The sequence below is a fragment of the Mastacembelus armatus genome, chromosome 12 (assembly GCF_900324485.2).
Source record: "Mastacembelus armatus chromosome 12, fMasArm1.2, whole genome shotgun sequence".
In the NCBI taxonomy this organism is placed as follows: domain Eukaryota; kingdom Metazoa; phylum Chordata; class Actinopteri; order Synbranchiformes; family Mastacembelidae; genus Mastacembelus; species Mastacembelus armatus.
The window spans coordinates 11,197,469-11,224,027 of record NC_046644.1 but is presented as its reverse complement, the minus strand read 5'-3'; the positions used below and the strand labels follow the sequence as shown (position 1 = coordinate 11,224,027).

Here is a 26,559-nt window from a genome sequence, read left to right as displayed (position 1 = left end):
ATGAAATACTTCGCTATCCCCACTTCCGTTTTCCTCGCCATCATAAAGCAGTGACCCGTAAAATACAGCGATGTGCTAAAAATAGCCCGTCTAAGTCCTATAAATAAAATATGTTGAAATCTGATAGTGACCTAACGTCCAATAAGTGATAAACAGAAAAACATTTTTCACATTAGCTGCTTGTTGAAGCCACAACGCTTGGCAAGTGTCTATCTTGAAGATGAACACTCTTTGTTTTGATCACATGACAGTAAACAACGTTTGCAGGACGACAAAAAAAGGCAAAGACGCTGGTAGACATATTCTGCTAAAATTACATTACATTATATCAAGTGCCAGCACTAAATCAACTGCTTGAATGTTTACATAACCATATCAAAGCTCAGATTGTGCTTTGAACAGGAAATTTTATTTCTGTCTTGGTTTCAATGTGAAGTAATGTCAGAAATGTGAAGAGCTAGTCCTGAATTTTTGTGTAGGCTGCAAATGTTAGGACTAGATTTAGAGCTGTCTCAGGGCCCCAAGTTTACCTGTCTTTCCTGTCTTGTCTACATGTCTTGCATAATGGCTCACAGCGACTGTTTAACTAAATTATCCCAGACAGAGTATTATTTTTGCTTTGGTTTCAGTGATAGACTAGCACTTGATTGCCTTTAATAAATAATTGGCCAGAAATATCATTTTTTCAGTTAAAATTGGCTGAAATATTTTTGTGTAGTCATTTATATTATAGACTACTAAATAATAAAGTGTGTGCAGACTATGCATTCATTCTCAATATGTGTCAGTAAGAACATACCCAATACTTATCCAAACGTATATAATGTCTCATCATTTTTCACCTTCACTTCATATGTTTTATTGTGTAAATATCTTAAACTATACTTTTTGTCAATCACATTATTCATATTTCAGAACAATGTAGTAAATCAATATGCCACTAGATGTCGCTGTCTTGATATTTATACTACTGCCCGCATTAATTGTTGCCCTACAAACTGTTATCATGATACATGCTTACTCAAAATTTAATATAAAAGGTGCCACACCTTAGCAAAACAGACTCACTTATGAACACTCAGCTGTGCCTCTGGGCCTGTCTCCTTTTCTCTTTGTTTTCTTTTCCCTGATATGTAAACAGAAATTCCAAAATTACATAATTTCAAAGATACTGTCACTGTTCATTAAGAAAATATTTTAAGATCTTGGAGCAGGCCACCATATAAATGACATACTGAACTGAGTTAAAAGTAGCAAATGTATTCAAAAGACTCAGGCTACAAATCAAAAATGAGGATATTTTAATGACTAGTTTTAGTTTATGACTCAGAGACCAGTCTTGGTCGCATTATCTCATCTTACGAAATGTATCAACATTACAACTTTATGATTCAGACATGTTCTTGCCTGCATTAAACAAGGTTCATTGCAGTGCTGTTGCGACACAAGGCCCGTAACATAACTTGTTGCCTATTTCTCAACTTCAGAGAAGATACACACTGATTTTATAAATGAGGACCAAGGAACACATTATTAAAGGTAGAGTCTGTTTCTTCTGTGGCTGTGGAGGAGCTTTGGCAAGGCTGAGATGTGTTGTGGGAAATAGGATTCAGCTTTTTATCACTTGACCCAATTTAGGGACAAAGAGTTAGCACATCAACCCTATGGCACTAGTTTTTTCTCACTTTTTAGAAAATATTTTTCTGGGAAGTCCATTAACTTTATGGGATTACGGAAATGTTTCAGGTTGCCTTTATGCAATTTTACACTCTCTTATACAGTCTGTGGCTACTTTATTACATACAAGTACAAAATCATCGACTCATGTTTTAGCTTGACAAAGCATGTGGGTTCTTGTTAAACGTTTCACACAGGTTTTAGATTTATTACTTGGAGAAAAACATGCACTGCACAGCATGTTTTTAACACTCTTCCTCCCTCATCCCTAAAAGACTGATTGGAAAACAAGCAAAAAACTCAACTATATCGAACTTCTCTTGTGACGTTTGGGGAAAAAAAATACTACGTGTTCAATAGAGGTTTTCTCAAGAATTACCAACAAAGGAGGTGCTGTAAAGGAAATAACCTGACCATGCTGCATGAAAAGAGACGTGTTTAAGGGGTCATGGGAATCGGACACTCAGGTCTAGCATGCACTGTGGGGATTTAACATAAGTGTTAAATAGTGAGAAGGTATTGTAAGTGATTCTGTCGGGGGCGTGTTGGTGGCGGGGCCGTCAATGGGCCCGGTGCAGGACAGAAGAGGGCTCCCTTCCCGCGGTCACGAGAGCGCTGGCATAGTGACGTCACTTTCCTAAGCCGGGCAGCGGCCGTTGAGGCAGGAGTCAGAGCAGCTCAACTTTTAATGGGAGCCGGACTGTAGCTCCGTCTACTTGTCCTCTACCAACCCTTCTCCTCGACTTAGCTCAACAACGACTCGCTGTTTTCTCTCCGGTTAGGTAGCTGTTCTGTTTCTTGGCAGAAAAAAGCGGCTGTGTGTCCTTCTCTTTTATGTGTTCAGCCGTCCTGCGACTCCGCAACAGGGTGAGTGTGTCCAGTAATTTCATATCATGTAAGCCGCTGTTTCTTCGAAATGATGGCTAGACATTTTTACAAAGAAAAAAACCCCAAAAAAACAAAAACACTAACTAACTGTTTTTGAGTCCCGGGAGTAAATTAAACAAGTAACTCCTGTAGTCCCTCGGCGCTTGTTACAAAGCAGTTAATCTGATATTCAAGTGTTTTGTATACAGTGATGCACGCCACGCTTTGATACTTTCGTGTGCTGCAGGAGTTGCAGTTACACTCAGGGTTGTTGTTAGTTGAATTAATCCGTGCACAGTTTAGCTCGCTGCAGGAGCTGTATGTTTACAGGTAGCTAACTACTTCATAAACTCTTTGTTGGAGCAGGATATCTGGCGTATGTTGAGTTTCATAGAAAGCTTGATGGCGGATATAGAAAAGTTTGTTCACCTACAGTCGCATTTGGGACAGCACACTTTCACTTGTTCATTTTGGTATGAATTCAGTTAGGTTTTGTAAACTACAGAGATGATCCCACGCTGCTCCCACTTCTTCATTTTGGTTTGATTCCCATGCATAAAGCTTTGCCCTTGATAAACTGATATTTCTTAGTAAATTTCATCAGTAGTCTTAGAAAAATTTATATTTTCCTCATGAATGTAGTAGGCCAATAGATGTTAATCTGAATGACCTGAATGCCAGAGGAGCCCAGACATAGCTGTCCTTGATGCACCCACTGACTGTATTATACGCCTTTTCTAATACCTTAGTGTCTTCCCACTAATAAACTGAAATCTGAATAACTAACTTATGCTGTGTTATGCAAAGAGTTCAACAAAATATTTCCTTACGACCTAACTGCCAGTAATATTTGCAAAGATGCTCAAATTGCTTACATGGTGCTCTTGGTTGAAATACAAGGAGACACAGAGGACCCTGGAAACAATAATAATCAAGTAAGTATGTAAGTAGCCTAATTTTGGCTGGAACGCTCACCAGGATATTTTGGGGGGTAAATCATTGACAAAGTAATTTCAGCCTTGAAAAACTGGCAATTGCTTGAGGGAGTAAAGGTGCAAAAATACAGTCTCCAGACATCCCCAAGGGGTTTGTGGTGATTTAAAACATCCCTATAGGAAACAATACAAAGCCGGATACTATTTCCAGCAACAGGTTTAAATTAGAATTGCATGTGTTATGCTAAGTCCATATCCAAAACCACTGTTAACTTGGAGAGGATTATTTAAATGTTTAATAAACAACATATTTCAGTTTTTTTTTTCTATGGAGAACATTGATTTACCAATGCTGCATATTATTGCCACCTGAAACCCTTGCTCCTGTAATCCACATTTACATCTCTCTTAGACTGTTATTTAAGTGGATATAGTGTCACAAATTACTTAACAAGCCAGGTAGTCTTTTCAGAGATGTTAATTCACATTTGAAATGTGAGCAGACACTACTGAGGCTGAAGTTAAACATGTGTTTTTTGTTTTTTTTTTGCTCCACAGCTTTAACTGAGTGATTGAGTGAGTGACTGCATGGACTGGACTGAACATGAAGAGCCTTAAAGCCAAGTTTAGAAAAACTGATGTAAGTACTGTAACACGTGTTCATGAGTATGTAAAGTGTGTGTACATGCAAACGTGTCTGCATGTGTATGTTGGCATGGCTGAGTCAGTGTCTGTGTATGTATGGCTTCAGCAGCTGCTGATGATTTATGACAGATTGTCTCAACCTTGCAGTCAGTAGCAGCTCATAGCTTGTTGGTATTTTGCTGTTTAAGAAAAGCAAATAGCTTTGAAAAGTAAACAAATTGATTTTAATGATAATGTCTGTATAATCAATTTAAAGCTTCCTCTACGATAAGATAAGCCATGCCATTCACATGACAACTTGTCAGCTGTAATTCTGTATGGCATGAGAATTTTAAGACCTAAAAACACGGTTATGAGGTTGGGAAACTAGGAATTTGGGCGTTAGTGATATAACACAGAAACAGTTCTCATATTGAGTCACTTTGGAAGGTGATGGTGATAAGAATTTAGTTGAACAGTCCTCCAAGGACCACAAATATTTTCGGATAGTGTGACTCTGCATCGCCCCCAGATGAAGACCTGATTCTGCTGACAGTGAATCACTCTTTAGGGAGGAATTTCTTGATATTAGTTCAGTCATTCATTTTGGTCACAGTCTAAGATACTCTAAATTCACAGGAAGTGAGGCGTCTTCACAGCGTCTGACTCATGTGTTGTCATGGTGACCTTAATGACACAGAGAAATGGTAGACAGGAAAAGTCTGGAGGGTTGTGGGATGAATAGGATATGTTTTAGGGGAAGAAGGGAGTGTCACAAGTAGACAAGTTGGCGATTGAAGAACAGTAACTAAATAACACTTGGTGTATGTAGAAATTTTCCATGAGATCAAGAGTGTGTGGTAGGGACAGATGGTAAGGTCTGGTTAAATGGCATGCTCAGCTGAGAGAGTGATGATCCCAATGTGGGAGAACTACATACTGCACAACATACTGCAAGTGCAAAGATTGTGTAGAGACCAGGATGTCTGTTAGTGAAGATCACCCACAGACTCATCTGTGCAGTAGAACATCTTGAAGAACAGTCAGTGGACAATCAGAAAGGTAGCTGTTATCTTGTTTATCATTTAATATTTAACATCTTGCATATTTGCATGGGCCTACAGCCTAATATTAGTAAATAATTGTAAATTCAGCCTTGTGGGGGAGTACAATAGCATCCATTGTTCTAGAAAATGTTCAGGCCAGATTGGGCTGCAAGGTCACAACAGTTCCTTACTAGTGAATAAAATGGGGGATGTCTGTATTACTATGCAGCGTTTTCCACTCAAAACGTGTATTGTTACAGTAAGAGTTGTAAATTGTCTGAGATTAAGGCTTTTGGAATGAATTGCAGACCCTCGCTAAAATAGTCAGTCGTAGGCGGCATGAGGAAAGAAAGGGAAGAGCAGTGGATGTGAATGTTGCTTAGAAACACGGCTGAAGCCATTTGCAGTCATGCATGCCTTAGCAGACCTCACACCCACATACATTGTCACATGCTGGTCGCTTGGATGTCTGATAGTGTTTAGGTTAATAAATTCCTGTTTTCATATCTGTGCATTTCTTATGTTAGTGTTTGAAAAGGGAAACTGCTTACATGTTGTGCTGTAGTAGTTGTTTTAGTATGTATAAATGATGTATGATGTTTATTTCTGTGTATTTCATGCCTCATCTCCCTCTTTATGTCCAAGTCAATGTTACAGGAGACACATTACATTACAGCAGAAAAAAAAAAAAAAAAAAAAAAAAATATATATAGCCTGTCCTGTTGCATTCTGGAAAAGTGTGAATAACCACTTATATTCTGATATTAGATATCAAATTCTATCAGTTCTATCATTATCAAAATATACTTTACTTAGAGTGAAATCTAGTACTGTTATACCTTCTTTAAGAAAAGGTTCATGCTGAGGAAACCTAGGTTAAACAGTGCTAGTACTGTTTTGATTAAAATTAATGGTCATGATTAAGATATACAAAAAAATGTTTCACAGGCCAGCATGTTTATCCTCTAACCCAATAGTCATTCCATTGCTTTTTATAGAAACCCTGAACAACTGTAATAGAAAGAAAATATCTCCTTGGTTCTATTTTAGGCTAAGTGTGTCAGTGACAGATTACTTAGGAATGTTCCCCCCCAAAAACCAGCCCTTCAGTTTAACAAAGTAACAGAAACCTAATGCCTTTGTAAATATTTTCTTATGAAGTCAAGGCATTTCTACGTATTGTGCAATGGAATTTGTGTTTTAGTGTCAAATCTTCACTAAATGATTCACTTCAAGCATCCTCCTCCAGGAGAGTGGGCTAAATGCATCAGCCAACCAGTGCTTAACCGAAACATCTGTCCAGCATGAGGCCTAAATAAGGTAGAAATGGTATAAATTGTATCCGAGACGAGACTAGGACAAGTTTTTATTGTGGTATGATACAGGCAGGATATGGAATACTACAGTGTTGGACAGTATTGTCTTGTTATAAATCTTTGATTGTAGTTCTCAGTTTTATAGATTGTCCATAATTTAAATGTACATAAGCTAGAAAGTCCACAGCATATAAACAAATATCAACAATAGGTGATATATTCCTTATCAGGAAGGCCTACTGTGTTATAAAAGGTGTGACTAATAACATCAAGGTTCTCTTTAAAATGTCCCAAGTCATTAATACCAAAGGCCTGGAACGGGAAAAACTAGATAGAATACAGCCATGAATGTGATTTTACTATTGTGACACATCTAAATGTTTTTTAACAAGACCCTTGCCATCAGTAGAGTCAAAACTATCAGTGATGTCATGTAGACATTACAAACTAATAATCACTCATGATTCATTTTTTGTCTAACTCCACTGGGCCTACATCAGGGACACTGTATTAAGTTTGCAGGCCAACAAATCTTAATTTAAAATTCCATTCCACATCAAGAAATATTTAATGGCACTCCACTCTGATTATGTAACTTTATTCCATAAATATGCAGGAGACATCTAGAACTTTTCATTTGCTGTAGTAGTGTAGCCATAAACTAAACTCAATAAACAGATGATGGTTTATACGAACGATATGTGATATACAACACCTGATTGCCTTTTGTAACATTATACCATGATGTCACATGGTACTTTATGAAAAACAAGTTTTATGTTAATAGGTGCTTAAGCAATTAGACTGTCCCACAGCTAGATACCATTTGAGGTTAATTATTAAGGTCTGGTTATGTTTCATTAAGTTAACTGTTCCGTTATTGCTTTACTAACTGGAAAATATGTTTGGCCATGCAAATGATCCTAAACTGTATATTCATTCAGACTCGCCAGGTTATGTAGATCATCTTTCTCCAAGGTTGTCATATTGTCAGTAACAGTAGAACACACACAGGATAATGATGACCCTATTTGCTTACAGCGTATTCAAATGCTGCACTGTAAGCCTATATAGTGTGCCAGTCACATTAAAGGTGTTCATGCATTGCCAAAACTTAATATTAAACAACACATTAATGCTGCACAAATGAACCAAGAACACAACTGAACGTGTGATTTATTTATTTTTTCCCCTCACAGATTATGTAGCAGTGGCAAAATTTTTTTCTGTGGTGGTATCATCATGGTTGTTTTATGATCTAACTTCAACATTAAATGTGTCCAACAAAATTCTGTGCATGCCAATGGCTAAAAGTGAGTAACAAAAGTGTTGTTTTATCAGACTGAAAGCAGGTGTTTAGTTATGCGAGCTCAAATTGAATCAGTGTTTGCTAGACTCTGTCTGAATTCAAGCATTGTTTCTGTTTGTCTGTGTCTGCCTGAATATGTCTGTGAAATACATCATTGACATTTTTGGATTGTGGATCATTCTGTGTAAGCCTATTTGGCCAAATAGTCAGTATAATGAGGGTGTGTGTGTGTGTGTGCGTGCGTGTGCGTGTGTGTGAGTGAGAGAGAGAATGAGTGTGTGTGAGAGCAGTGTTTAAGGCAAGCAGACGGTGTAATCTCGTTTCTGGGAATGGGTTTGGCGAACAGCCACAGAGAGTCTTGCAGGCAGACATTCTGCTTCAGCCATGACTGAACAGTGATCTGTCAGAAATGATTTAGCTGTACTGCTATTGCCAATAAGAAAAGTTATCTTTTCTGTGATTGAATTTAAATTCAGTAGGTACTGTAATATATCTATCAATTAGTTAGTTGGGTATTGTTTTACATTATTCAAAACTATTGCAAGAACAACATAGGCTTGTGGAAAAAGGTATTGTTTTCACAACCAACCCTAAATGGTACTGTAATATTATATATACAGTACACTAACTGAAAGATCATACTACAAGCATGGTTGAAACAACGTTAAGCTTAAAAAACAGTAATCACTTTGAGAAATGTTGATTCAATTTTTTATTGTACACTGACCCTTTGAGTCCATATTAACAACTCAGTCCCTGCTGTTTTAGCAGAGCTGCCCTAAATTTGTTAATTTACTTAGACTGTTATCTTATCCATTATTATCTTAGACTATTACTACCATTCCCCAAGCACAGTACTTTATGATTGTGCTGTTGTGCACACATATACTTAGTGTTTACATATTATTGTTATTCTATTGTAGACAATGATTGTAGACAGCCCTTCAAACTGTCACAGTTCAACTGTTACTTAAACCTGCGCCCCCAGCTGCTATACTAAGCAGGATTACTCAGGGCTTACACACACACACACACACGCACACACACACACGCACGCACACACACACACACACACACACACACACACACACACACAATTACACTTTCACACGCATGTACATAGACCAGTGTCCAGCATATGTGCAGACAAACACACGCACACCCCCACCTTATCATCCAGTCTGTGTCTAATTGATGTGTGGATTATCCTGTCTCCTCTCACTCTAAGCAGCTGTTTCATTGCTTCTATTCATACAAGCTACATAATGTTCAAAGCTACTGTGCACTTACTATTTGCTGTATTTTTGACATCTTCAAAATGTATAGAATGAATTTAGCTGTGTAAATATTAGAGGAATTAAGTAAGTCCTCCTTATCAGGAGTTATGAAATGAGTTTGAATGCTTTGTTTACTGGAGCACCATTGTGAAGAAAATCACATGCGGATCATCTGAAAACATTTTTAAAATGTCATGTGTACTGTGTGGTTGAAAATATTAAACCATATTTCACTGGCTGCTTCTTCTCACAGCAAGGAAAAAGCCATTAGAGAAAAATGTTACTCTACTTTTTCCAAAAAAGTTGAAACCCAGTGCAGTTTCAAAATAAAAATGATTATATAGTAAGGTAATAATGCACCAGTCCTTCAGTTGAAGGTTTCTTTTTATCTAAAAGCCAACCTGAAATATTTCCACTCAGTTCTCCTCCATGCCAAACTGTTCTGGCTCAGTTTGGCATGGAATGGTTTGTTCTGCCTGGGTGTAGTGAAAGGGTATTAGCGGGAGTGACAGCTAAACCTCAGGGACTCCTAAGCATTAATCTGGGAGAGGGGAGATGGAGGAAGGGTGCATATCTGTCTCTGTGTTAATTGTCAGCAACAGTAGAACACACACAGGATAATGACGACCCTGTTTGCTTACTGTTTACAATATATTCAGATTGTAGCTAGAGCTGACAGAGAAATTGCAACTAAGTGCGGAGTATTAAAATAAACTTAGGTTCATATCAGTTATTAGTTTCATTTACTCATAATGTCTGGAGGATGAGCCTCCCACTGGCTAGTCAACTGCATGTTAGTCAACTGCATGGCTCAGGTTCCCATAATTTGGGAGATACTCTTCATTTCATTTTATTCAATATGTTAGAGCAGGCCTAGTCATAGAGGTTGCTCTAGGTTTGAAATATGTAAATATCATCTAGCCAATTGTTTTTCTTATGTCTCCTACATGCAACTGGCTAGTCTCAAGATAAATGGTCTTTTCTCAGCACTTGTTCTACTTTACTTGTTGACAGTAACTCATGCATTGTGCAGATGTCCATTCCACCTATGCTGCTGCCTCAGTTCCCATGATTAGTTAGTTTTCAACAGCACTGACATGAACTAGTTTAATACAAGAAAGAACAGAGGAAAATGGCTTAGGGGCTAGTTAAACATAGATCCAAATCAATTAGGAACTGCCTATGGGATGTCTTTATTTCTTACAGCCTTTGTACGTGAACTACACGTGAGCCAGGAAACCTGCTCATCAGCAAATACTGTACTTCAATTACTGAGCATAGTAAAGGGAGGAGGGTGCGATCTTGGTGTCTGCATGTATTTGCAAGCTCATTTATGTGTGTGTTGGTGCATGGGCATGTTTGTAATCTGATGTGGGTGTGAGAGCATCAGGAGTGATGCAAAGTGCTTGTCTGCTCCCTTCTTTGTTTGTTGATGAGATTTTGTTTGTAGAAGTTAATTAACTAGTGAGTTTAAAGTCCTAACATGGTTCAGAATTACAGCGTAGATGAAGTAGTGGTATAAGACACAGTGATAAAGATGGAGCCAGCAGGAACATAAAAAAGCAGGTATGGCGAGTGAGGAGGGTTCAGTAAAAGGTCATGGAAAAGGATTAGTTGTGAACTATATTTAATTTAAAACAAGAATTGCAAGGAAGGAAAGAAGGAAGATATGATTAAAAGACTAAGGAGGAGAGATTGAGGGTGACAGGAAAGAGAGTGTGCAGGAGAGAAACAGTTTGAACATGAAGGGCTGTTGGGCCCCTCCACCCCCAGTACAGTTCAGCCAAGTTGTTTAGTTTGGCCTGCTCTGAACAACTGGAACAATATTAATGCTTGAAAATGGATGGAGGAGGGTTAGACTCAGTTCACCTGAAAAACTAAGAACTTTCCTTCATGAGAGACTTGTGGCATTTGATTTATTGCTTACATCCAAGAAGTCTGTAAACATCTGTGAGATGTGTTTTTTGTTCTATCTAATGATTATGCCATAGAATTGACTGACAGTTTTATGGACACAACTTTAAACTAGTCTTGACATACAGTCTTTCCTGTTTTGGGCTTTGTCCCTAGAGTTCAACACAATGGTTGTTCACACTATGTAAATTATGGTTTTAATCTACTTTTTGTCTCTGGACACTGACTGATGTCTGTGTGCATGTGTGTGTTTGCGTGAGTGTGTTTGTTCAGCCTAGTCCTGACTGAAATGTGTGATACAGTGTATTTTTGCCCTACTCCACTGACTTTATGAGCAGCACTGGAGCATAATGAGGCTGGTTGCTTTCCAAGTCCAGCAATGTTTATTTATAGGGCAGGAAAGGCTATTTGTGTTAGGAGGAAGTGTTGCATGAGGGCTATTTTTTTTTCTGGGGGTCTTCTTTCACTAATAAATGTCCCATGTGGGACTACACCAATGGTCCAGCTTTAAAATGAACAATAACTACTTTTCAGTGGCGAGAACAATATCATAAATTGAATTTATTTCCACCAGTATGTCTGAAAACACATTGCATATTCACCTGATTCACTGATATTCACAGCATTTGTGAATGAGTGGCCTCATAGTATTTCTCGCTCAAATTGTTATGAGAAGTGTACAAGAAAAGCACTAAAATAAAAGGAAGTTAGAGGTCTGAACACTGGTCAACTATTGTGAGTTTTTTAAGGGTTGATGCTGAAGTAAAGGGAAAAGAGAGGCAAGAGAGGCTGATGAATGACATAACTTTTTTTCCCCCCTAAATCTGTGAAGTCTTAGCATTACAGGTACTCCACTGCAGTTTAAAATTTTTAGGAGAGAGTGGAGGACTGCTAGATCAACACTACATTAACCGCTAACAAAATATCGCTAGCCAAAATATTTGGCAGTTGCGTTGCAGCATGAGTAATGCTGACAAGGAAATAAAGAGTGTGAAATGAAAAAGACGTAAATTCTGGCATTAACTTTGAGACTGTCTGCTGTGACTGATATTGTTATAGAGCGCAATAATAGATCAATATTCTTTACTACACCATTGGCTGATGTTCATATAATATACAATATACTGACCATACCCATGTTCACTAGTTTCTAGTGAAATACATTGGAGTGGACAACCCAGAGGAGAGTGGGTTGTACCGGGAAAATTGCAGTGGATTGAAAACAGTTGCCAAATAAGAAAAATGTTCTCATGATGTAAATTTGTTTCATTATCTAAACATGCAGTCCAGATTGGGCAGTGTTGTGAAATACGTAAGAGCGTCTTTCATTATGACAGCAACCATCTGGTCTTTGTTTAACAGTTCTGTCTCCTAACTCTCTTATTCTGGGTTTTAGTTTCAGAGTCTAGTAAACTATTATTGTGTGTGTGTGTGTGTGTGTGTGTTTGTATTACAAAGGGCAGTAAGCGGTTTCAGCTGTGGTCTGAGAGAAAGGATGTATTGTTTGAGGACATTTGAGCATCTGCTTTGTTGCAGATAAGGGGTTTGAAGTTAACAGCAACTACTGATCAAAGGGCAGAGATATTGTAGATGTGTCAGTCTGTCTTTCTTTCACTGTTTCTTTTTGTTCAGTATACTGTTCACTCTTCCATCTTCTCCTCTACTTCCTGGAAGGAAAGACTTGATTGAGTTTGTTTTTACATTTCATTCCTGTAATTTCTTGCTGTTTTGCTTGTTTTTTTTTTTTCTCTTGACATAATCAGACTTAGTCTATTTCTCTTCCATGTTTTAGCCTTTAGGTTAGTTGGTCTCACTCTTCAGACAGACCACCTTCTCACTCAGTCTGCTGTGAGTTCACCATCCATTTCCTTTTTGTTTCTCCTCATGTCAAAGTTTTTGTTTTTCTTGTCCAACCAAAAATGGGTTGACATTTCCATGAAATTTGCCGCAGATATGTAAACTTAAGTTTTCTAATCTTTAGACCTCCTGTTCACAAAGTGCACAAATCTGGCAAACAAGCGCCATGAAGGCCTCCTGGCCTCTGTATTCAACATGTCAAGCTTAATTTTAAATCGCGTTATAAATTGAACTGCTGTAAAGCATCGGGATCAAAATAAACAGAGTCTCTGCCTTCATCTCTGTTTTTGTAGTGATTCTGTATAGTGAGACTTGTAAAGGCAATCAAAGAAGCGTTTTATTGGTAGATCAACAAAACTGTTATTTTGTCTTTGGAAGGAAATACTAAAGGTTTTCTAATGTAAATTCTCTAAAGTCAATCTGCACTTAGCAGCTTCACTCTTCAAACATACAGAACATGATGTGGAATTACTGTCTCACCATCTTAGTTTGTTTTTCTGTCAGAAAACAGGAAAAACAGAAAAAAAATCCTTTGAGCAGATATACTTGAAGTTGTGATTCAGTAATTGGTCTTAAAGACTTCATAGACAGAGGAATTAATGCCTGTGAGACATGAGGAGAGGGCTAAAAGGAAAGAGGGAGGTAAGAAAATAAGTCAAATTACTGGTAAAAATTTAAGACACTCCAGTTTTACTTTGTTTCTCAGTGTCTCTCCCAACTCACCTCATTTCCTTTCTCTTTTTCTTATGTCTACTTATCTTACACATAGGCCCCTTGCTCTCCTGTCCTTGTCCTTGCAGCCAGCCTCAGGCCTGGACAAACAGGAAACACTTAGCGTTATCAGTGACCTTTCTGTGTGTCTTAATGAGTGTAAGGCTAAAGACAGAGAGGGAACAAACACTACTGTCCACACCCTGATTCCAGTGTATGAGCACTTACTGCAGCACAAAAAAAGAGATGGAGAACCTGAGGGGAACCAGGTGAAAACAGGCAGACAGGGCAGGCGCAGTCGAAGAAGCAGAACTGAAAGCAAGAGAGTTAAATCCATTTCCTGACATAACACACAGGACAGTGGTCTTTAGGATAATATAATGTATGTAACCATAGGTTGGTGCAACACAGTATAGGCCAAGCCTGCAGTATTCAGTACATGGAGATATTGTCCAATGTAATTTAGAGATAATGTGTTGTACCTTGGCTGATCTGTTTTGTATTGTGTTTCACATGTTTTCTGGACAGAGAGCAAACATGACATGTAGCCATGCAACTAATGATTATTTTGGTCAACAATTCATCTATCAATGACTCTAACTTGATGAATTATTTGGTGTGTAATATATAAAAACATTTTCTAAAGCTCCAATTATTTGTTTGTGTCCAATTTCCCTAAAACACCCAAAGATATTCATTTGTATCACATAATACGAAGAAAAACAAGTCCTCACAACTGAGAAGATGGTTTGTAAAATCACTTTAGATCTGGTTGTCGTAACAACCCTATTACCTATTTGTCTCCACATCTGTTTTCTCATCACAAAAAGAACCTTTTAACTCAGAACCCACATATTACATTTTTCTGTAACTGGTATAGCTGACCTTCCTGCTAGTCTGTAAAGACCATAAACTACATGCAGCTGTTTTAGATGGCATAGAATCAGGAATGCTTTTAAACTATGACAGAGACATGTGTTAAATAATAATCTTTTTCTTTCTTACAGAGCAGGCAACATTTTTCAGTATTATGTTCTTACTTTCATGTAGAAAACTCCTAAACATGCTTTGTTCCATTACTGTTTGTTGAAGCAGAGGCCCATGCTGATTTTGCAGCACCGCTGCCAGCACATGATTATTTCATCAGCCTCACTGAGATGACACACGTTGTGTATGTGGCTGAAACTGGAGCAGTGCATTCCGCTCCACTTAAACCTGTCCATTACAATGTAGTCTAATGCTATCTGTGCCACAATGCTCTATCTGCTCTGCAGTGGCCCTTCATTTTTGTTCAGCCTATTAAAATCACAGAGACCATTAGGCGGGATCATGCTACACAGTACATCAGTGTTTCCCCTGTAATTTTTTTCTATTGGTGCCTAGTAGGAGGTATTTGTGTTAGTAGGAGTTCAAAGTCCAATACAGTTTTTCTCCCATGTGCAGTTCTTGTTAATAAGACCATGATGGTAGCATTCAGTGTAAATGTCAACTGCATAGTGGTCAGGTTTGGGATGAAGATGTTTCATTTCTGTTAATATAGTGTTTAAGAATCAAGTCTGCAAGAATTCTGATTCGTTTTGCTGTTTGCTTCTTTCCTAAACAAACTCTACTCTAACTCTCATAGCCATCTACAGTATGAAAAAATACTTACTGAAGCAAGTTACACAGAAAACTGGTAGCCTTGTGTTTCTGTCAATGTTTTTTTAATGACCCTAAACATCTACTCATATCCCTGGACCTTAGCTTTCTTCACTAGGCCATATCTCCACTGTAAAAGTATGTAACCTTATTTTCCAGATTAGTCCTCCTTACTCAAGGTCAAACATGTTTGTGGGAATTGAGCACTACCATTTCGTACCAGGAGTTTAGGATTTGCTGTTTACTTCCATTGTACGATACTAGGAATGAGAAGATTCTGAATAGTCTATTAGCATAAAAATGAATGCAAACAGTAACAGCAGTGTTCATTTCCAGTAAAGAATCGCATGTAACGTAAGGTTCAGGTAGCAGCCTGATTAAGTCATATTAAGTGTCATTTCACCATCTGCAAGATCTGACTGTCCCTGTTATTCATCTGTCATGTGCAGAAGTAAGTTTGTTTTGCTGCTGTTTCCAGATTACAAAGGCACTCAATTAAAGCAGTAAGTTCCACCCTTCCTCGTGTCCAGATAACAAGATTAGGAAAGCACTGGGTACTAATAAACAAGCACAATTAAATGTGTTGAGCAATGTAAACAAACCACCCAAAGTTGCTTTTACATTGTCTTTGATGATTTTAGTAGATTTTTCTTCCTTTATGTCTTATGATCTAGCACTTTTCAGTTCTTCTACTATCTTGTAAGTGTACCTGTGTCTAGTATTGGATTGCCTAAATCATGAGACTTTTTATACCGACAGCTTGGTTTTCAAATCTAGCCCACCTGTGAATACCATATGGGATATGTCCTTTATAGCTTCAGCTATGTGTCATGTACTGATACTGCATCACAATTTGCTGCACGCCAGAAGCACATTCTCTGACTTCTCTGTTCTGTTTTCCCTTACCCCCAACCACACAATACCTTTAAGAGTGTTGTGTTCCAGACCACAGGGTTTCCCCAGAGAGATTGTTTAACAGAGGCAATAAGCCACCTAGGCCCCACAAAATTTACTTAGTAATTTAGAAAAACAAACTTAAGTATGGCTGTTGTTTGAAATAGCACCATGACTCTTTATTTTAAATAACATAGAAGTGCTTGCATAGGTGATGAGCACCTCACTGCTGGAGTAAAATGTAAAACCTACTCCTATGACAGAAATCAGAGGAGAATTGTCCACTGGTGCTAGTGTAAGTCTCTAAAGCAAGCTGCCTCATGTAAGTTGTCACAAAGTCAGGGGACTTTGGCCTTCCCTAACTGGTTTGAAGGATGAACCTTACTTAAAAACATGAGTATCTCTGGACTGTTGTTAGGCTGCTCAATAACTGTGGGTCACAAAAGCACTTGTTAACACCACCTCACATTACCCAAGCAAATTAAGAGACAAATTTATCAAAGTATAATCTGTGTGTTCTTTTGCTTTTTATTTACACATGATAAATTTGTTAAAATTCAGATTCTGCATTGATTTTGTATTAACGCTGATCTGGTCTTTCTTCAGTTCTGAATATACATGCTGACCTTTGTCAAAGATTAGGTAGGACACCTGGCAGATTTCTATATCTTTTTCACCTCCGTCCATGCTCAGCCAAGGGTCTTTATATCCAATCTGTTATTTCAGTCTGTCAGAGAACCTTCTCCTCTTACACCACCTCCCAAATAGTATATCACCTATCACCTTAGTGCCTTGAAGCATGTATCACAAGAATCAATTTTCCAGAACTCTTTGCAGGTCATGAAAAAAATGTCTACACTTTGCGGAATCTGAGAGTTCTTTTGTTTTCAAAACAGCGACAATTAAGTATTTTTCATTTCCTCACTTGTCTGCATTACAAAATCTCTGTACTTGGGCTAAAGAGTTTAGTTGTCAACCTAGCTGTTTCAGGGACAGAAGGGATTTTTATAGCACTGGGTTTTTCCACCAGCTGTGCAAAATGTATTGCAGTGATTGCATTTGGGTGTTTGCCACAGAGGCTATTTATACAGTGTATCACTGTGTTGGTGTATTGCTCTCCTAAGACAGGGTACAGTTTGCCACCACAGGAATTTGTGGAGTCAAGAGATTCAGCCACTTATCACGTGTAGGTCAGTAGGCTATCAGGTGAAATCTAATACTGTTCTTCATCCTAATAAGCACAGCTGATTGTAGGGAGAGCTGACTAGTGAAGTCATGCTGCCAACATGTTTTGGGTCCATGAGTTCAGTTCTTCTCCACACTTTGCTCAGATTAGGGAAACAAATTTAGTTACAACCTGCTCCAGCAATTTCTTTATATCCATTTTCCTTTTTGATATGTTAAATTCATCTCTAAATGATCAGACACTTTACACTTTGTGTTAATGGTCATGCTTTTTTTTTTCTAGCTAGATATTCCTAATTTTAGTTTGAGTCCAAAGTCTTTTTTAAACTTGATGCTTGATCGTGGTAAATGCTAAGGTTAGGGTTAGACAGCTCATAAAGCTTGCTGTGCTGTACAATCTCTGTATGAGATCATGCTTGAAGTTTTCCAAAAGCTGACTTGGCACTGTCTGAATAACCTGTCAGTAATACAAATGTGGGGCCATTTGGTTTGTGTGTGTCAGTGTACATGTCCACACCGAATGTGCTTATGAGTGTGTGTATGTGCGTTTAATGTAGAACATAGTAGAGCCAAGAAAACATTTTCTCCCAGTGAGAAACCTCAGTCAGATTTAGAGCATCTCATCAATTTAGAGTTCAAAATATGATTTGGTAATGTCAGTCTGACAACAGCACATAATTGTTAGGAATACATACAGTTAGAAAGAAAGTGCATGGTTGACTCAAATGTCTTATTGTCTGTAAAACATCGGTTTAAAGACTGCTTACATCATTCTGTGTTTGTTATAATGAGTGTGATGGTTAAGTTTAGTGAAATACATAAATACATAGTACAATATTTACAATATATTGTCTACCACCTCCTGGTTTCCCATTATCCACTGATTACATCTTTTTGTCTCACCTTCTCACCTTGCTATAGGTCAATGAATGGAACAAGAACGATGAACGTCTACTTGCAGCGGTGGAGCATGGCGAGGTGGAGAAGGTAGCATCCCTCCTTGCCAAGAAAGGTGCCAGCACTGTCAAGCTGGACAGCGAGGGCAAATCAGCGTAAGTATTCTGACTTTCATCTGCAAAAGAATAAATTAAAAGTGGATTTTGTTACAAATGTACCAGTCAATGAATTTGTCTCTATAGCAGATTTGTGCTCTTTATTGATTTATATGTCTTTGTAATCAGTGCATGAATCCTAGTGGACAAGAGAGTAACATAAATCTATTGTAAGAAAGTAGTGTATGTCTCTAGTGTAGTAGTATAGTTTCTCTGACTGAGACAGTAGTTTTTGATTTATTTTGTATGATAAAAGATATGAGAAACAGCTTTAATAAAAAAAACAAAACACTTGGATTAAGATCTACTATAATGACAAGGATGGAAAACCCACAACCTGAAAAGAATAAATGTGCAAATCACCAGTTGCTGCATGGTCTAGTGATATCTAACAAGTAAACAAGGCACTATGTGAGAATAATCTTACATTTCAACAAAAAAACCTGACAAAGAATGGTGTGATTGTAGTAAAATAAAAATCACTGTATTAAATTTCAGGAACACATTATCAAGTATTGGTGATTGTTTTCCTTTGAATTTAAGGACCTATACCTCTGCAGGATGTTGGGCTTGTGAAACTACTTTCACTCTCCCCATCACAAAAATGAATGCCCAGTCTAAAAATACAGCTGTTTTTTCTTAGTTCCTGAAAGGTTGACATTTTGCAACCATTCATTCAGCCTCCTGGAGAGCCAGGCACAGCGAAGCTCATTGCACACAGGTTGAGATTCTTGATAACACAGAGGCTCTGTGTTAATATTTGACCCTTTTCTTTTTCTGAAACACAACACCCGCTGACCTCAATGTGTTGAACAGCTCATAGAGAGCTAGGAACATCAAAACATGGGAACGAATGTGGTGAGAAATGATTGTGCAGATTTTTACATGCTGACAAAAACACAGGCTTTTTACTCCAATGTGGTTTGCATCCTTGACCCTTTTTTGTGTGTATGATATGAACACAGACGCATGCAGATGCATACTCACAGCCTTTGTAAATCATGATGAATGCAGTGGTTTGGGATCGTAATGCTCCAGGCTTTTCAAAACACACAAAGGAGGAGTCTACAGTATCTCTATGGTGATAAAACCTGATTGAAAGGCATGTGGGCATAGTTGCGTGCATTTGTAAGAGTATGTGTGTGTATCCTACGCCCTCACCAAGAGGAGGTTTTTTTTCATTCTGCTCACTGAGCTGGAAAGCAGTTGCATTGATTGCCTACTCCACACATACACACAGGCAGACATGTACAATTCAGAGGGCGCTTTTTGCATACAGGCTGATATCGAATTATGGCATTCTTACATGCAAGGCAGTGCTTTACCTCTTATACAGGGGAGACAAAAAATAATCAGTGGACTGTCTGCATTCTGAAACCGTAGGTACACTCTAAATTGTGAGGATACTGTTCTTATTTGGTCAGGGGATCTGCTCAGCACTACCCACCACTATTATAGTCTTAATAGTCTAATTAATTAAGGAGATTTTCAATATTTCTCTGAAAACTAGCAAAAGAAAGCAGTTGTATAACACAAGCGTCAGTATTGTTGTGATATAACTACTGAGAGTCAAGTTACTGCTTTTCTGATTTGTTATTGTTTGGTCTTTGCTCTGGGTTTGTGTACAGTCTTCATGTTGCAGCCTCACGTGGTCAGACAGACTGCCTTTCTGTCATCCTGGCTCATGGAGCTGACCTGTCAGTCACCGATGCTGCAGGTACGTACTGTACTGTACTGTAGGTAAATATGGTGATGCTACATGGACTGCAAATATATTATATGAAATTTCTGCATAAAAATAGTTTCTCAGTAGAAAATACAATAGAAAACATAGTTGCAATGTTTATGAGGATCTGGTTCTGCAACTTCCATGATTTTACTGTTTCTATTGCCACTTTAACTTCTAAGATGTTGTTGTGGATACTTTCTTTTCAGTTTTATGCAATTCGTCACTAGTGTTTTCAGCCAAATAATGCACTTTAACAAATATCTTTTTTGATTGTTTTTCAGGTTTTAATCCTTTACACCTGGCTGCCAAAAACAATCACACTGAATGCTGTAAGAAGCTCATTCAGGTAAGATGGATAAGTAATTGAGGGATTCAAAAATAACAAATTGCTATTTGTTTCTGTAAAATCTGTTTTTATACCTGGATTATTAATGCACTGAAATGACCAAAAATACAACTTTTACCATATACCAAGCTATGTACATACATTACAGTATGTTGCCACAAAAAAACAATATGGGCCCAGTGTTATAAAGAGTATGTCATTTAATAATAGTTATACAGTATTGCAGTTTAATTTAAATGCTTTCCAAAAGTGGTATACAACAAATAGTTCAAGAAATCTAAAATAAAGAATTATTCAACAGTGGCACTTCTGGCCCCAAAGAAGGCCTGACATTACTCAGTGCAGCAAAGTGTGAAAGCTGCACCGAGCATGAACCGTTTGAAACCTGCAGTCTGAATAGTCTCACTATTCTGTTAAGATGTCTGCAACTAAACAGTTCGACTGCTTCATTTCATCTGCTCATTTTATGTGTGTTAGCAGACAAACACACACACACAAACACACTGCACTGACTGCTGACTGAACTATCTCATGACAGTCTGCAGGATCTCAGCACTGTGCACCTGCTTGGTCAGATGTCCATGCAATTCTACTGGTAGACAGAGAAAGATTTGTAAAGCTCTATGTAGCTTTATGCTTCTGTGCCTCCAACTGTATTGTAAGGTTATATGTTCAACGTTATACTAGACATAATGTAGTAATAATGACATTGTAGTGAATAATTCTGGTTTGTTGCCAGAATTTTGCTCGTGGCTAACTAGTAGCTCACTTTTTTTTTTTTACCAGTATAATGGCATTTTGGTAAAAAAATTTAACAAACTTGCTAATAGCAAACTATAGGAAGGAAATAAATATGTAAATGCAGTAATATCTACATCTACATAAAAAAACAGAAGTAAACAGATTTTGTTGTAAGAAAATAAAGTTTACTAATATTATCGTGGATACAAACATAAAAAGCAAGACATTTTGAAAATTGTCTGGATACATTTTGGAGAAGGTCAGGCATATCCTCTAAGAAGTTTCGAAAGTTATTTAGGGAACTGTAAAAAGTTATTAAATGAGTCTTAAGCAAAGCAGCTAGATAGATCACAGCAGTTCATCCCAAAACCAGAAGTGAAAAATAATACATTTCTGTAGAGTTGGCGTTTAATTTTATGTTCTTAATGGTTCATTACCCATGTGTAAGATTAATTTGAACATCTAGTATTTTTCTATTTCCCCTCCAGAGTAAATGTCCTGTCGATGCTGTAGACAGCTCAGGAAAGACTGCACTGCATCATGCTGGTAAGTATTTCAGTATCTTAAGAGGTACCTAAAAAAAAAAGAAAAAAGTAGAAGTGGAAGTAATAGCTTATTGGTATCATGTGTTTTTCAGTAAAAAGGGAAAGTACGTTGTCCTGTATGGTTTTGTTTTCAATTCAATTAATTTGTCTTCTGAGAATCAGAGGAGGAGACAAAGCAGATAAAGTGTGTGCATAATTTAATCCTAGAACTAACCAGCCAAGCTGCAATTATTGGATGCCTGTGTGCTTCTTTTTTTGTTTTGTTTTATCATCAGCTGCCAGTGGGAACATCCAGACCGTCCAACTGCTGTGTGAACTCAAAAGTGCAGTCAGCCTCAAAGATGCAGTATGTACTTTTATTACTTCTATTCTTTGTTCCTCAGACTTATTTTTCTTGGCAGTTTAGTAATAGACTCTATTCAGACTCATTCATATCAGTTCTTACTGTGTTTTTTCTAGACTAAATTGTTTTATCTTCAATCACCTTTTGCACACTTTAGATTTTCTTTGGGATTTATGTCTATATTTTTTGTCGAATCTCAAAAGTTACACATTTTGAGTTTATTAGAAAAGTAGAAAAGCAAAGCATTGTTTTAAAATTGGTTAATTGCAGTTGTCTCTCACAGACATAAATCTACAATATGAATGATCCTGGTTTAAGATGAATATTCTTCAGTCTTGTGTGGATTAAAGGGTGATTGTGCTGTGGGAAGTACTCTCAGGCCACAGACATATGGTCTCCGTTGCAGTAATGCTCCATGCCTCTGGTTTTTACCCAACTTGGGTTTGTGTTAACATGGTATTTTGTGTGTGCGTGCGTAAGTGTGTGTGTAAAAGAACAAAGATGCTCTCTTTGTTATAAGAGGAAAAAAATAGAGAAGAGAATGTGTTTTTATGTCTTCATTATTTCTTTTATCACACCACAGTTAAACTCACTCAGTAGTCTTTCAGCTAACATGTAAAGTTATTTTAGTTATACTTGAAATTTGTTGCAGCCTCAGCGCCGTTAAAGTCAGTGACAACTTATATGTTGTGGTGTTTAAAGCTGATTCATGCTTCTACTTGGTAGCATTGACTGTAAGCACTTTAAAGCTGAAATATACGGTTGTTAAAATCCTTGTGCAGTTGAATCAGGTTCAACTAGATATGGTACCTTTCTGTGTATGTATACGTCGTTTTCAAGAATTTCTAATCCATCCAACAATTGATCAGAAAAATCATGCAGCCTTCTCAAAAAACTGAACATCACAAATAACATTGTCAACAATCTTGATTGTGTTGTCCAGATTTAATTTTAGATTTTACAAACAAATCATAGTGTCATGGCTGAAAAATTATGCATTAGCTGTTTTTCTGTTGACATAAAGACAATGCATGATACAACTTCCATTCAGCAGCATTTATTTTTCCATCATCTGCAAAATATGTATGTGCTTGTTTGGGTGAGTAAGATATTTCTGCTGTTCCTGTATAGAGAACCACAAAGTCATTTGGGACACATTTATATATCTGTACTGAGCAGACCATGCCAACTTGTTGGCCTGAGGTATACATCTTGGCAGTAATATACATCTATACTTAATCTGTATTGGACTTTGAGAAACACTGAGGAAGATGCTGAAAGGAACAGAACACCATCTGCTAGGTCTTAAAGTACATACAGTACTGTATATCAGAAAATGTTTATAGATAATTAAGTAAATGTAAACTTAATGTCTGCTCAGACACTGGTAATATGTAGTTTAAAAGCTATTGGAAAGAAATAAACTCAGTTTTACTATAATGTTTAGATGTGGCCTCTTTATTCATGGGTTTGGTTTGAGTGGATTCTTGAAAGACCAGAAAAGGGCAGTGGTGTAATATACAGTTGTACTGTACTTCAGTACAAATTTGTTTTACTGAAGTATTTCCAATGTATGCTACTATTTACTGTACATAGGAGGTAACATATAATATGGGCTAATATAATATGATACCTTGTTGTAGCAGTATGTGAAATAGTTACAGTTAGCATGTTTGTGTGCATTTTCTTTGACTGACAGAGCTATCACAATTAGATATGTTTGAAAGCATAATACCCCTGTATGTCCAAATTTATACACACACACACACACACACACACACACACACACACACACGACTCTTTCCTTGAGAAGAAAACACAATTGTCTCTAAGATTCCAGAGAAGAAACAGTAGACTGAGTACAAACACAGACTGAGCACAGCACCCACAGGGCTGTTAAAGTCTTTAGCAGAGCTCAGAGGAACCCACAACATAGTTTTGTTCTGTGTGGTGTGTGTGGAAGCAGCAGCCTTGTAATATAAAACACACAACTATTCTGACACACTTTACTGTTTCATGACATTCTTTTGCTTTTTCCAGTTGGATGGGACTCTAAATTATTTTTTAAATTTTTGTTCCACTGTTAACAGTTTAATGGCCTGTGAAAATGTCTGTTCATACATTTTAATTTTTTTTTGTTTTTGTTTGTATTGTGCTGATTTAGTGTGTTTAGAAACTATGCATTCATAGCTCACACTTAAGGTACAATTCTCTGAGATGGATTTTATTTCCTATCTTAATCTTAGCTAAGTCAAAATTCTCCAGGCAGCTCATCCCACATTGTATACCACCCTTAGTAGTCCCAGCCAATAAACTGTTTAGGAGGGACTTAAATAATAGACAGTTAAGGTTAGGTTCAGGGTCATGTTTGGGGTGAGGATTTTGTGAAAAATGTGGGCTGTGTACATTGCATGAAGTACTGCAAGAGTCAGCCAACTGAGGGCTTTAAACTTCTCTGAAACCATTCATTTAGAACTTTAAATATATCATTTCAGGGATTTCCCTTATTCCTCTCATCATAAAACACATGTCATTCTGAAAAATTGGAACAACTTTACCTTTTCAGTTTATCTGCTGGGAAATATATATACAGAGATAGACATTCAGCCCTCTTTCACATGGATATACTACTTTTCACACCAAATAGACATTTACCATACTCCATGTCTTGGCTCACATCCTGTGTCAGCCAAGATAAGTTAAGTATGTGTGTGTATGATCTGTGTTATGTATGGTCCCTCTCAGGCATATCTAATGTTTATCATGTTTTTCTCTTTGTCTCAAAGGATGGACTCACCCCCTTGCTGTTCGCAGCCAAACATGCTCACGTTGAAGTATGTAGCCTTTTGCTGGACTGCGGTGCTGAAATCAATGCTTCTGACAGCAGTGGCAGGTATGAACACAGTCTAGACAAACACAAAAAAATGCAAAAATGATTTAAGTAAGAGTACTGATACCTGACATTTCTGTTCTTGCATGCTGGGTAGATGTTACTTTTGTCATTAAAACTTGTACTTTTGTGTTGTAGGACAGCCTTGATGCTGGCAGCTGAGTCCAATGCAGTAGATGTTGTTGAAGTCTTGGTTCAGCGAGGAGCAGATCTGACAGCTGTGGATTCACAAGGCCATGATGCTGTACACTATGCCAAGCTGTCGGGCAAATCAGAGGTCAAAACGACCCTCACAGCTGCCTTGTGCAGGCATCAGGTTTCAGGTGAATATCATGCTAAGATACACATGAGACAGCATCAGGACATGCCTGAAATCCTACTTCTTCACACCATAATAGAAGTTTATAATAAATGCATCTCCTTTGTGGTAGAGATTCATTCTGCTCTGACAGTCAATACTGCCATCTGGAGGCAGTACATGACTTTTTACATGTATCGTGTATGTCTACTAATAACATGTTAAATGTAGTAGAAAAATGTTAAATGTTTATAGAGAATGGTGCTTTTTGCATGCAGCCTATTTTTAATGTTCTTTCTGTCTCATTTGACAGATACAAAGTCACCTAGAAGTCCTCAGGTATGGCATTTTTCATACTTTTCTTTATATGATCCCACAAACAGGCAAATAAAAAACAGCAGATTTTCTAAATACTTAATAATTAAAGGTTTCAATGTCCTTTAGTACTACTGTGATTCAGTGAAGAAAAGCTGAATATAATGAACAAAAAACTAATTTCTGTTGTGTACACTATTTTATCATCAGCTTTTCTAATTTGTCAATATAAAATTTCACAATCTTTTATGAAAACTTTAGTCCTAGTGTAGCACTCATTGATCAACTCTTTCATTACTAACCAGCACTGAATCCCACCTTTACTCATTTCTCTCTTCAATGCCTCCCTTCTTGGTCTCTTGCTGGCTCTTCAGCATGATCAAGTAGCTAAGCTAAGTGATGAACGGATTACAACTCCCAAAAAACGAAAAGCACCTCCACCTCCTATTAGCCCACTGCAGGTAAACGCACGTGTGTGTCTCCTTGTATCAGTGTGAAACTCTTTATATTAATGCATGCCTACAGTATGTTCTTAAAATCAATAGTCGGACTTGTGAGCACCTGTTAATATAGTGGTATGTTTGCTCTGTCAGTCTTCTCTCACCAGATTTTTCAACCAGAACATGACAAGGATTTATGAATAAATTGAATCTAAAATTAGGTTAAAACTAATAAACCTTAACCTTCTTCAGAGCTCTGGACCCTCCTCTCCTTCAGTTGTTACCGGGACCCCTACATCAGGCAAAAGTGACACTCCCAAGACATTCAACTACAAGGTAATAAAAACGGCAATCAAAATTACTGTTCCTGCTTCCTATTTTAATTAGTATTTTTTAATAATGACAAACTTGCAGCAAATGATTTTTTTCTGGGTCATTAAGCTGTATATCATTATTTAGCTGCAAACCGTTAATGAGTGTCTTCAACCATGTACCTAACATTAAATTAGTAGGTGTAAGGAGACAGTGTCCATAGAAAAAAATAGTACAAACTATGTGACGAATTTAGTTTTAATTCTTATCTGTTAATCTATTTTTAGTATTGAATGTA

At 37.5% G+C, this 26,559-nt stretch overlaps 1 protein-coding gene across 2 annotated transcripts in view; it reads left to right on the top strand.

The window, feature by feature from the left end:
- Positions 1–1,973: 1,973 nt before the first annotated feature.
- Positions 1,974–26,559, top strand: part of rai14 (retinoic acid induced 14) — a 33,188-nt gene continuing 8,602 nt past the window's right edge. The window contains exons 1-12 of one of the 2 annotated variants that reach the window (XM_026297466.1): positions 1,977–2,544; positions 4,038–4,119; positions 18,172–18,302; positions 19,931–20,019; positions 20,313–20,377; positions 21,607–21,664; positions 21,939–22,009; positions 24,793–24,899; positions 25,035–25,219; positions 25,508–25,533; positions 25,884–25,970; positions 26,202–26,285. In XM_026297466.1, the coding sequence (XP_026153251.1) occupies positions 4,084–4,119; positions 18,172–18,302; positions 19,931–20,019; positions 20,313–20,377; positions 21,607–21,664; positions 21,939–22,009; positions 24,793–24,899; positions 25,035–25,219; positions 25,508–25,533; positions 25,884–25,970; positions 26,202–26,285 (939 nt within the window). In that variant the 5' untranslated portion in view covers positions 1,977–2,544; positions 4,038–4,083. Of the gene's footprint in view, positions 2,545–4,037; positions 4,120–18,171; positions 18,303–19,930; positions 20,020–20,312; positions 20,378–21,606; positions 21,665–21,938; positions 22,010–24,792; positions 24,900–25,034; positions 25,220–25,507; positions 25,534–25,883; positions 25,971–26,201; positions 26,286–26,559 lie in introns of both variants that reach the window. The other variant, XM_026297467.1, reaches the window with a different exon arrangement.